Raw genomic sequence first — 13,407 nt, forward strand, 5'->3', positions numbered from 1 at the left:
GGAGACGGAGCACCCCCAGAACTCCACGCCCGCCCCGGACCCACTCTGGGGCAGCCAGGCTACCAGGTCAGTAACCCACATCCATCAGCACAGACCCTCCCCCAGCCCCGCTGCATGCAGCCACGAGGAAACCATCATCTAAGAGCCACCAGAACCCGTAACAGGTCATGACCACAACCCTGGGTTGAGCCCTCCAAGGAAGACGCTCCTAGGGAATCCCCCGACGCCCCAAGCCTGTCCCTACCTCAACACCAATCACAACAGTGAAGGTCGGACCAAACTATGGCACCCCACCTCCACTAGGTGATGGAGCTGATCAAAGGAGCCCAGAGCGATTGATCTGATGTGGTGACAGAGGCTGTATCAAGACTAATGTAATCTATTAGATAATTTCTATATTGGTTAGAATTAAGATTATTTTTATTTTTCCAGGTCATGAGGACTGTTTTCTTGGCAGTGAAAACCATAGGGCAGTGAAAACCATACGGGCTATATTCTTTTCTGTAGTGACATAATCTAAGCTGCCCAACGAACACACTAAAGGGGAAGTCGGAATGTTACATTTCAGACACTTCGATACGTCTTCACATATCTCGCGCCAAAACTTCTGAACTGGTGGACAGAACCAAAGAGCGTGGATATAATTGTCCGGTGAATTGGTTTGACAGTGTGAGCAGCTGTTGGAGGACATAAAGCCCATCTTGAACATCCGATGACCTGTATAGTGTACTCTATGTAATATTTTGTATTGAATTAACTGAATACAAAGTGTTACAGAAAGCAATCTGTATATTTTGGAAAGTAATTTTGGGGTTTTAAGAGTAAGAAATTGTACCACACTTGATGGTGTTTGTAGTTCAACTTGACCAGGTTTAAATTTCTTTTTTACTATGGATTTAATTTGTTGATATTCTAAAAATCTTTCCTTGTTGATCCCATATTGTGTAACTAGTCTGTCAAATGGAATAAATTCTGTTCCTTCTACTATATGTTCTAAGTATTTGATTGATTGTTTTGTAATATGTCAGGGTTGTTCTAGATAGGTGTACGTTTGTATGGGATTAATAAAGACTCTGTCAATTTTAGAAACTCCCACCATGCTGTCAGATGATAAATGGTAGGTCTGAAATCTCTAGATTATTACAAAGTGGTTGTTCTACATCTAGCCAAGGTTCGTCTAAGAAGGTATGTTTTAGCAATCCTGAGATAAATTGAAGCCTGAAAGTTAGGTAGATCTAATCCTCCTTTATCCTTGGTCTTTTGTAGTGTTTTTAAGCTTATACGTGGTGGTTTATCTTTCCAAAGGAATTTAGACATATATCTAGAGATCTGAACCAATCTTGTGGTGGTTTAGTTGGGATCATTGAGAATAAATAATTTATTTTTGGTAAGACCATCATTTTTATAGCAGCAACCCTTCCCTTGAGTGATATGGGTAGACATTTCCATCCAGCCAGATCGTCTTTTACTTTTCTTTAAAAGTGGGATATGTTTTAATTTAGTTAAATCTGCAAGCTTGGGAGAAACATTAATACCTAAATATTTTATTTTTCCCGATTGCAGTTGTGTAGAAGAAGAATTATGGAAGGAGCAATTAATCGGAAGGACTGAAGATTTTGACCAGTTAATTGAATAATCTGATACTCTTGCAAAAGAGTTTATCAATGCAATTACCCCAGAAAAAGTAACACATCATCCGCATAAAGACTGATTACCAAATTTGTGTAAAGTTGCAAATAAAAATTTCCAGTTAACCCAAGGTTTACATTTATAAGGGATATTGGACGACAGCTTGAGGGATAAACAGGATCTTTGCCTGGTTTTAGCAGGAGTTTTCAACTATTTTCTGAGTAAATGAGAATGAGGGTTTGTGTTCTATGTGAAAAATAACAAAAAATAATATTAAAGACAGTGCTTACATTTTTATTTGATTCTTTTAGTTTTATAAAGATATACTTTATTTATTAAAAAATGTGAGATGTCCGTGTTAGTGCCAATTAAGTGCCACAGTTAAATACAGTATAGTCAATCAAAATAGCTTAAAAAGAAAAAAACAAATACTCACTATGAAAGAGCTATGTTTATAATAAATAAAGTAAATAAAGGAGCTCACAAGTAAAAAATACACAACAAATCAAACACATTTGTGAAGTAAAATAAAACAACAAAATGATAATAATAATAATAAAATAATATAAAATAGCAGAATACAAATACAAATGATGCACTAAAATGTGCTGGAGGAGACGGGCCAAGCACTGGATGCTGAGGTGAGCAGTTAAGCAGCAACAGGAGAATGAAGACTTCCTGCAACTGAAAGCTAAATATTTATTTTATGGTGCAGAGGGTAGTTAATTGAGTTAACTATAATTTTTATAAAATCATCAAGTCGAATCACCTTGCATAGAACATGCACAGTTAAAGGTTTCCGAGCAGTTTCGCTGGTGTCCACCAGAGGGCAGCACCTGTCTGATTTGTGGGTGCTGTCAGCGCTCTTCCTCTCGGTACTTTGTTTACTTCTGCTTCCGTAGCTTCTAGCTAGCGCAACCCCCGCTGTCTTTAAAACCTCTTCCCGTGCTTCTAGAGTAACACGTATCCTAAAATGTCTTCACCGCTTCTTCTCAGGGCCTTCGTGACCGAGCGCCTGACAGCCGCCGCGGAGGAAATATTTCAGGTGTTTGAGAGGACGATAGCAAAATACGAGGAAGAAGCGAGCAGCTCCCAGCAGGAGATCGAGCGACTCAGAGGTCTGCTGCTGGAGTTCATGACAAACCAGAAAAGAGGTCTGTGGGGTCTTATTTTTTACTTATCTGTGGGTGTTCGACTAGACTGGAATTATTAACCTAAAATGTAACCTTGCAGAGGAAGTTTATTTTCTGCAACGTAATTTGTGAAGTGTGTTTAATTCTATTTAACACTTTAATTTGTGCTCCAGCAACTGACTGGAAGACAGTCTAAAACTCATATTATTTCTGATTTTCCTGAATGAGGAATTTTGAAATGTTGTGAAAAAATAATAGTTACGCATTAAATATTTACTTAGTAGTAACTAAGGTATGGTTTGGGGCCACCTGATCCAGCACTAACTATAAACTTTTATCAAAATGTCAAGTTTCTATTGTGATCTTAAAAGTAAAGAGGGTATCGGTCTCCTGAAGCCAAAGTGGGAGCTGGGTCCACAGCAGATGGTCCTGATAGTTGAAGGCCCAGCCTCCCATTCTACTTTTAAAAACTCTAGGAAGTGCAAGTAAGCCTGCAGTCTGAGAATAACGTGCACTGTTTGAATAATAAGGTACTATGAGGTGTTGTGGTCACTGTGTTGGGGCCTGATTATTCAAGACCTCATACTCTCATGTGAAAAAGTTGATTCACTGCACCCACATCATTCAGTAGGTTATGGAACCATTTTTAGCTGCAGTGACTTGAAATAATCGCTTTCTGTACAACTATACATCTCTGGGGTTACATCTTGAGATTTCTGGGCATTTGTTTACACACAGCTCTCTTAAGGTTCCACCACAGCATTTCAGTCAGATGAAGTCTGGACTTTGATTGCGCCACTGCAACATCTTGAATCTTTTCTTTTTCAGCTATTCTGGTGGAGATTTGCTGCTATGCTTGGCAATGCGTTCTGTTACATAACCCATTTTCAGCCAAGCTTCAGCTGTCAAACAGATGGCCACACATTTGTCTCTAGAATACTTTAGTACAAAGAAGTGTTTGTTTGCAAGGTGCCCAGGACCTGTGGCTGCTTTAAATCATTACCCCTCCACCACCAACAGTCGGCATGACATTGTGTCAGAAGTCGTGGGGTTTGCTCTAAGCTCTGCTGCCCTGTTTCTTTTTAGAGAGAAGAGGCTTTCTCCTGGCATCCCTTCCAAACAGCCATACTTGTTCAGTACTTTTCTAATTGTACTGCCATGAACTTTAACATTACCAATTTTAACAACAGAGTCCTATAGAGCCTGAGATGTAGCTCTTGGGTTTCTTTCAGCTTCAGGGGGTGAGTTGGGGTGAACGTCCACTCCTGGGAAGATTGTAGTATTGTGTTAACACACACCTGAATGCTCCAGACCAGCAAACTGCTGATATCTGCTTTTTATCAGTAAATGATAAGCTTTTAGTTCATTTGTATTTGATCATCTGAAAGCTTTTAAAGGACCTTTTGAGAGTAACAAACATGATTGTTAATCCTTGTTTATAGTAATAAAGTAGTTAAAGAAAGATTACATTTTCTTTTTCAGATGTTCTTCAGTTGTCTGTTTGTAAAGAGGAGTCGCCGCCTGAGCAGGAGCCATGTGAGCGCACACGGAGCATCAGCGTCCATAAGGGCAATGCAGAGCCTCGACATATTAAAGAGGAAGACAGTGAACTCTGGGCTGGTCAGGAGCAAGATGAAAAACAGGCCGAAGAGTTTCATGATGCTGATGCCTCATATCCACCTCACTCTTCTGTTTGGGAGGAAAATGAGCTAGAGGACACGAAACCGTCTCTGCAACCTGAAGTGCAAAACTGTGAACGTGATGAGGAGTTTCTGGAGGAGCAGGAAACCAGAACTGCTCAGTTCATTTTGCCTCTCACATTGACATCTTCTTCACAAACACTAGCCCAAAGTGAAAGCGTCCAGGACGGAAGGGCAAGCGAAAGACCTGCTGCTAGTTTTTCATCAGAACAAACCCAGGCACCCTTTAGCACTTTCAGAGAATCCACTGAGTTACCTCATTTTAACACTGCTGCACCTGACTATCATTGCCATTTGTGCAATAAATCGTTTTCCTCCAGCCATCACCTGATAAATCATGCTTTCCACGTGCATTCAGCAGACGCAGGTGCCATCTGTGCCGTGTGTGGAAAGATGTTTGAATCCACCGAAAGCCTTAACATGCACCTCAAATCGCACAAGGGCTCAAAATGTTGCCACATGTGCGGCAAGCAGTGCAACAGCACGACCGCACTGACCGAGCACATGGCGAGCCACGCTGGGGTGAAACTGCATCGTTGCCACGTGTGTGGGAAAGAGTGCAGCCGCAAAGGGGATTTAAAGATACATATGAGGATTCACACGGGCGAGAAGCCTTTCTGCTGCTCCTTTTGTTGCAAAAGTTTCACCCACAGCGGACACCTGAGGAAGCACATGAGAAGCCACACAGGCGAGAGGCCTCACCGCTGTGGTATCTGTGGCAGAGGGTTTCTACAGAGTGCACACTTGAAATATCACCTGGGGACTCACACTCAGAAATATTGACTCATTCATCCCCCTGGGCTCATATTTAATATTGAAAAATGTTCAAAAGAGACGCCAAACTTTGCTGTAAAGAGCAAGAAGACCCATTATAAAGGTGTCAGTTACGTTTAAAGTGGGTCTAATTTAATTATTTTTAGCTCCATGTTTTTGTTCTTGGGCATTGCATGATTCACAGTTCAAAATAATCTTTATTTATCCTATTCTGGTCCTCGGTGCAGCCCTCCAGTTCATCTACTGCCTGAAAACCTATTTTTTTAATTCCTCTGAGCAACACCCTTGTAAAAACAAGTCTCTGCACTCAGCAGCAGGTTATTATTTTGAGAAATCGATTGAAGCATGAACTAAATTAACTTGAATTTTAATGCTGCATGTATAGAATCACCAGTTAAATCTCAAAACTAAATAAAGCACTTTAAAATGTCCGATGACTTCCCCTAAAATACAAGTTAACTCTTTGTTGTTTTGTAGTTTCTCTTTAATAGCTGCTATCAGGTGACACTGTGATTAATCGTCTGTATGTTCTGATGTATCTGATTCATTTTCTTTAATAAAAGTCACATGTCACTGAAAGATGTGTTATAGAAAACAAAAGTGGAGCAGAAAATGAATTCTTAACTTGGGTTTTAAATAAAAGCGTTTGTTTATAACATTGTGACAAGATGCATGAAAAGAAAGCTGCAAACCTCTTTTAAATTTAAACAGTGTAAACAGCTAAAAAGTAAAGTGAAGGAAAAGTATTTTAACAGTTTGATGAGCGCAGGCTCTGAGCTTCACACTATGTTTCTCTTTACTGTTGACATGACCTCTGATCCCCACTTTGAGCAATAACATTGCCGATAACGTCCAGTTTGTAATAATTGCTTTTATACAACAGAATCTGAATGGTGTTAAATCATCAGTTTATTTTGCTCAGAAAGAACAAACTGGGACACGGTGCACTTTTCCACTCTTATTTTTCAAGTAAGCAGATGTTCAGCAGATGTGCTCTCTGGTACAGCTGCAGCTCGCCTGGTCATGCAAACTTAAAACACTGTCACACTTTCAGAGTCGTGTGCTGACCTCTTCATCAACCAAATCTCTTCTGCTCTTTGATTCATTAATTATAACCTTTATTATTAAAAGTAATTTTCCTACTAATCATCCCACTGACATTTTTTCACATACGTACTTCCTGTAATCTTTGGGTACACCAAGAATAATTTACTGTTAAGAGCAATTATAATAGCCAAACAATATCCATTCGTCCGTTCTCTTCCACTTATCCAATTCGGGGTCGTGGGGAGGCGGGAGCCTATCCCAGCACAAACACTGGGAGAACATGCAAACTCCAGTAAACATATATGACATGTTTGTGTGATAACCTATCAGGTTCAGTCCTCCTAGGACTTGCCCATATTTAAGGGCTGTCCAGGAGGCATTCTGGTTGGATACCCAAACAATGTGAAGACATCTCTATCTGTAAGGGAGAGCCTAGACATTCTTGACAATGAGCTCATGTCTGCATACATCAACAATTTAATTTTTCAGTCACAACCCAGAGCTCATCGCAAAGGCTGAGGGTCAGAATATATATGAGCCTATAAATGGACAGCTTCATAGTGAGCTCTCTCTTCACCGCTGCAGACACGATTCACCTGCAACCCCAAAACATTTATATTTTTAAAAAGCAATAACACACAACAAAGCTGCATTGTCACATCATTAGGAACAAATAGATAGAAATGATGGAATGAAAATTATTTGTGTCTGTATGATAAACAATGTTCTTCTGTGGTCTGCAAAGACCACAGTTGGTCACATTTCAACTAATTCAAAGCAGTAGGTTCTTATTACAGATGAAAGTAGCTCAGTTTCAAGCATTCATTCATCACTATTGATTTATTTTTTTTTTAGAAATGAAGATTTGCATACATGCAGAGTCATATTTTTCTGTGTTCAGCTGTTATTCCCATCACTAAAAATAATAATAATAATAAGGGTTTGGTTATACTTGATTAGTGCATTAGTGCGTACGCTGAGCTATATTTCTATGTAAAGATGGACAACGAGTGCTGAATTGTTTTTTTTTTTCTACTAACGGAAGAAATTCAGAATCAGCTTAAAAGTTTAAAAAGCATCTATATAGCAAAGCTTTTCATTTTTTTTGTTTCTGTTCCTCTGTTTCTTTTTCAGTTCTTCTTTTTTTGGTCTCAAAGGGACACTTTTCTTTACCAGCTAGATGTTTTACATTCATCACAAGTTTGTCACTAACTTCATACTGGGCGAGAGCTCTTGGGGAGTCTGTGTGATGCACAGCCAGCAGGCTCTGGTCACATGACCTCATGTGCCTGCAGAGAATCTCTGGATGTAAAAGTTCACTGGTTGTTTCTCCATCCAGGGCTTTAAAAGTCAAAACAAGAGACATGTTTTGCCTTCATGCTGTAGATGAGTTCAAGAGTATCTGAATGTAACTCTGAAAGTAAACAATCTTCAGATGTCAGTTTGGAAATGGAACCTCCACAGTGTGCTGTAGTGGTGAATTATCATGGGCTACTACAGTCTAATGAATAAGAGTGTTTATTTTCAAGATGATTGCTTCTCTCTAGAAGTGTGTTTGCTTACGGTGGCAAACTGCATTGTCATTTTTACAGCACCATTCATTCAAATATGCAGCACAGAGGTCAACGTGACAAAACAACACAGTTTTAAAAACAGATTTAAAAAAGTAAAAGAAGAGCTGCAATTATCATCAATTATGTGGACAAGAGAAGCCAAAAGCAGGACACCAGAGATAGAATGATTGATGAAAAAAACAAGCATTAATGCTGAAATAAGTCCAATAAAATAACAAAGTCCAGAACAAAGTAAACAGAAATCAGAAGATAAACACAAGGACCCAGGGAATAGATCCAAAACCATCAAAACAGTCTGCACGCGAGTGAATATTTGTACACTGAGCGCAGGTTGGGAAATTTGGGAGTGAATTATATCATTGTGCATTAGGTACCTGTTCAGCTGCTCATTAACACATATATCTAATCAGCCACATGGCAGCAACTCAATGCATTTATACATGAAGATATAATCAAAACAACCTGCTGAAGTTAAAGCTGAGGAACAAAGATGGTTTAAGTGACCAAGGCGCCAGACTGGCTGAAACTGCTGATCTACTGTGATTTTCCCACACAACCACAAAACGCAAAAAGTATCCAGTGAGCCATGAGTGTAGCTAGTACTCATGTGCTCTCATTTTTCTAGGCTAACTAGTTTTACATTTACAAGAGAAGTTATCACTGATTAATTCAGGATGTGCACATGCATAGTGCAAACTGACAAAATAATTCAGTTCAGTTACAAAGAAAAAGTCCTTTATTTTTTAAACTGAGTGATATATATGACCCCCAGTTTAAAACACAGAGAGTGTGCTGTGCAGTGTGTGTATGTGTGTTTTGATTGGTTAATAATGGAGCTTACCCTGAAACGTTTGCCCACTTCACTTCAGCCTGAGAAGAAAATAATTTACCACTAGGTGGTACTGCAAGAACCTTTATTTATCTGTCCAACTTCTCAGCCGGTGTAAGAAAATATATTTTCCCACCTCCAGTAGTTGATTTTTGAACATTTTAATTGTTGTATTTAAGCTTGCCTCACAATCCTGCTTAATCATGACATGTAGCACATCTTAGTCAACTAAACGAACTCTGTTCATGCATTGATTTCAAAAACCTTTATTAAACTTGGTATTTACTCCTCAAATGTTTTTTCTGTCATGGTTTATATTTTTTCTAGAGCTTTCATTTTTCAATTTTAATCACTCACTCTTGAGAACAGCAGCTGGAAAGCTACATTCGCCATCATCTATGACTTATTAAGGAACTTGTTAAGCCTTTTTTTTAGGCCTTTCCCAAGAATCTCTTCCATGTGGCCTAAAAGTTTCACACAGAACAGCAGCACATTCAGGAATCTCAGTGTTTGGGAAGCTGCTTCAGGCGATTCAGATTGAAAAAGCTAAAGAGCATAATCAGGCCTCAGTGACCCCAGAGCCTAAAACTAACTGCCCTAATCTGGTTATGCAACCACCCACAAAGACACGGGATCATCAGCAGACACCACTGGATCCTTGGAACCTATTTCCCACATGTCTGTTCATGTCCAGCCCAAATGGGGACTCAGTGGCTCAAACCTCACCAGATAATTTGTTTACAGTTCCCTTATGTGGCTTGATGTGCTTCAATCACTACTTCATTATAGACAGTCTGAGCTACAGCAAGTAAGAGTGTATAGTCTCTATAAAGCAGCAGTGTTTGATCCTAACTAAGGTTATTTGATCAAATCCTCCCATACCTTGCTGAGAAAAAAAAACAGTCAAGTGGTTAATCTCCTGCGATTTAAATTATGTGAAACTTACGCAAGGGAATTGGAGGAATTTTCCTTATGTGGGTCAGGACGTGTCTCACAGTTGAGCTCATGAGAAGAAGGGTTATGCTTTTCTCAGTGTGTGTGTTTGTGTGTGTGTCTGCAGGGTGTCTGAGAAGTAATATTGTGCACTGAGTATAGTAATAAGACTTTGAATTGAGCTGAGATTCAGCCATGATCAGGAATTTTACAAACCCAGGGTCGCATAACAGGGTCAGTGAGTTACTCTCCATCCCGTCCAATGAAGGAAACACACAGGACGAACATTTGAGGGGAATGCAGTTGTGGATGAGGAGAGATGTGCTCTCCCTCACACACGATCGCCCACTGTTAGGTTGGGTTTGGTGTGGAGGAGGACAGCAAACGTGTCAAATAAAACATGCATGCATAGTCACACTAATAAGTAGAGTGTTGGCAAATAGAAATAAGTTGCATCATGTTCACATATTTGTGAAAATGCACCGTGAATAGCACACCAGATATTTCTGTGAGTTCACTGAGTAAATATCTGAATACTGGTGGACCTTTCTGTTTTTGTTTTGCGGGTCTCTGATGTTTTAAATGGCATAAACTCAAACACAGTTGGTGGAAAAACCTTGAAGCAGGCCACATGACACATTTACCCTTTTTTTTTTTCTTTTTTTTTTACCTTCTTTTGCTAATCCCGCAATATATAAATCAGATGCTGGACCCTTTGAGATGAAAGGAGCTCCAAAGAAGAAAGAATAACTGATGATGATGCTGCAGCTGGGGGTAGAAGCTGTTTCCTCACATGCCCCAGCTCTCTGCACAGAGCTGGATCAAGCAAAGCCTCGTTTGTCATCTGTTACCTTATTTATAACAAACCAGCAACATGAATAAAAAATGGAATTCGGGGTTACAAAATAAACCATCTGTGCTGTAAAGCATCCACAGAAGGCACGTACATTTCTTATCCAACATTAAGTGAGAAAAAAACCCCAACCATAAATATGATTTCCTTCTAATTTATTGGTGAGATTCAGAATATACCATCACTAATTCAAGCAAACATTTCTCAAATTACACCCTCCTTTCTCGATCACCAAGTTAATCCCCGAAAGGGAAATCTTATCTCTGCACCGGAATTCGCTCATAAATACCGGGTTTAAGCTATTTTTTGAAAAAATATTTAATTAAAAAATGTCTCACTTCTTACAGATTCGCAACGAACCGATCTACTCTGTAACAATAAATACCTCTCCGTGTTTTTAATGAAAATAATGCCATATGGGTTGCATTTTCTTATCAGCACTCCCCGATGAAAAATCCACCAAGTCACGAAATGTTCATCCAGAACATGCCTGAGAAATATTCACTGATAGTGTATCTAATTAGTTTCCAAGTCTTTACAACGATTTGAGCCATGTTTAGTTTTAAACACAGACAGCTGCAGTATATGTAGAAGATGGGACCTGGGAGGATGCATTTAAACGCTGAGCTTTGTGCACACACTATCCAATCTGACCACTTCCCCATGACTTCCCTTAAAAATGTTTTTTTCTCCCAGCTAGCACTGTCATTTCCATGCAGTTTTATTTGGGGAAAATAAATTAATAGTGCATAAACACTCTTATGCGACTGTTATGTTTTTTATAGTTCTGAAGAAGAGTAGGTGGCTGCTGGTCCACAACAGTGCGAGACAGACTGTGGTGCCAAAATGCACGGACGAATACTTAGATATAGGTAACTGTGTCCTCTCTCTCTCTGACCCAGTATTAAGCTCTGGTTGTAGTTTTAAAAGGATTATAATCTGGTGGCTTATTTGTAAAAACCCAAAGTAACCAGCTGGCCTGCTATTTGACGAAATCTAGACCAGTCACAGAAATCCCTTTCGCCTGCCACCCCCACCCTGCAGTCAGTAGCCCATCTATGTGTGCCAGCTGCACGAACACCGAGGGTCTAATTTCGCGGCTGAATGAGACGAGAGAAAACAGACGAATGAACGCGTCGCCGCTGTTCCCCACAAAGCTCCGTGCTGCTCGAATGTGAGGTTATCGCAGGCTGGTTGCATCAGGTAAGTCTGTGTTCCTGTCTGTTTGGGACGAGCTGGTGAAACTCCAGCAGAACCGGTGACAAGGTCAAATGCTGCGCATGGTGCTGAGAGTGCGCCAGATGACGCGTGATTGAGGGCAGAGAGCTGTACTCGAATTTTGACGTGAGACTCAGGAAGAGCTGTGGAAAAGTCCACACGAACCTCGCGTTCTTGTTGCAATAGCTGCAGAGGAAGTTGAAAGATGACTCGTTTGGACTCAACGTTGCTGCAGGCCAGAGGTTGAGACTTGTGCACGGTTTGAGTTGAGGCGCCACAGCAGGCGGCAGTGTGAGAATGGAGATCCCTCCTTTCAAATACTCACACACACACTCTATGCAGCAGGAGATAACATGAAAGAGCTCCGAGAATAGACCCCACTGATCTAAAAACACTACTGCATCATGTGAACATTTGGCACTGTGTTTTCAGTGCTCACACACCATTTCAGACTGTCCTCTGTGTGCTTGCTATAATGTTGGTGGAGTGCGTTGCACCTTTAAAGCTGCTTGCATATCAGCGCTCCTGTGGCCTTGAGAAAGCTGCTATTCTCTCAGTGATAAGATGGTCTGTTGGTTTTCTCCTGCAGTGAACACAGCTGTGCATGTAAAGAGGAGCAGGTTACATCCTCACTGGAGCTGATGTTCTCAGTTCGAAAACAGTCATCAAAAATGTAGTTGATCATTAGAAGAATTGATTTGTTCTCAGTCTTATCTCACTGAAACTGAAAATATTTGGATTTGAACTTGACAAAAGATAAAGGCAAGATGACCGCAGAGCTTTGTGAACTCATGCTGCTCCTAATGTTCAGTTATTTTATAGACTTGCCAATTAAAGGAGAACTACATTTCCTATATGCTGATTATTAAAAACCCCAAACCATACAAAACCATAAACGTCACTAAAACATCATCGGGTGTCAGCTATTCCTGTTCCTCCTCCTTCGGAGGTTTAAAAACATTACCGGTTTCCATAATGTAGCCATGCATTCGGAGATACAGCTGACCTATAAGAATATAGCGGCCAAGATTCAACAAAGTGCAGTCTGGTTGCAACTGTAAGCATGTTTTGTTGTAGAAATAAAGAACAGAGTTTTAGGCTGATATTTGAAATGTAATGGAGTTTAGGGAGTGGTACTTTAAGCAGGAAACCCGATCACTGGATCCAGACCTCCTCGTCCCTCCTGTAGTTTTTCCCACTTGCACTGATTTAAAACAATTCTGGGGGAAACTGGGAGGGGATGTCAATCTAATTTCAGGGGAAAATGAAACCACCCCCACGTCCCCACTTTAGCAACACCCCAGTGAGTAGAACTTTACTAGTTAATGGGCCTTTGTTTGCAAAATCTATTAAGTTCCCTATTCATTAGGAAAACAATAAAACTATGTGACATCCTGATTGTTTTCTCTTGTTCTTGTAACAGAGGCACATAGATAGAAGTGATTAGATTACAGACTGCAGAAGCCGAGGATCATTGTGAGTTTGAGCAAGATGCTGAACTCCCTACTAGCTCTGTAACCAGCCTTCAGCACCTTATTAACTGAGCCCAGTTTACTGTCCTTTTCTGCAGCTCTCATTTTTTTAATCTCCTACCAGGACGTTATGCCCTGAGACAATTATGCAGCTATAATTAGAAAGTCAGACGGGGGTGGAACAGCACATAGTGTGAGTATGCAGCAGGGTAACATGATGCAGTGGACTAACCAAAACTGAATCA

General features: G+C 40.2%; 2 protein-coding genes across 2 annotated transcripts in view; both read left to right on the plus strand.

Annotated features, from left to right (window-relative positions):
* Positions 1 to 2,533: 2,533 nt before the first annotated feature.
* LOC102788682 (uncharacterized) lies at positions 2,534 to 5,815 on the plus strand. The gene is made up of 2 exons (XM_006783650.3): positions 2,534 to 2,783; positions 4,245 to 5,815. The coding sequence occupies exons 1-2, from the start codon at positions 2,603 to 2,605 to the stop codon at positions 5,243 to 5,245; spliced, it is 1,182 nt and encodes a 393-aa protein (XP_006783713.2). The 5' UTR covers positions 2,534 to 2,602; the 3' UTR covers positions 5,246 to 5,815.
* A 5,716-nt stretch (positions 5,816 to 11,531) lies between these two features.
* The window catches only part of LOC102778768 (equilibrative nucleoside transporter 1-like), a 48,534-nt gene continuing 46,658 nt past the window's right edge, over positions 11,532 to 13,407 (plus strand). The window contains exon 1 of the mRNA XM_087850114.1: positions 11,532 to 11,675. The gene's annotated coding sequence lies outside the window, so the exon portion shown is untranslated. The remainder of the gene's footprint in view (positions 11,676 to 13,407) is intronic.

The sequence above is a fragment of the Neolamprologus brichardi genome, chromosome 13 (assembly GCF_056152115.1).
Source record: "Neolamprologus brichardi isolate AB-2024 chromosome 13, ASM5615211v1, whole genome shotgun sequence".
NCBI lineage: Eukaryota > Metazoa > Chordata > Actinopteri > Cichliformes > Cichlidae > Neolamprologus > Neolamprologus brichardi.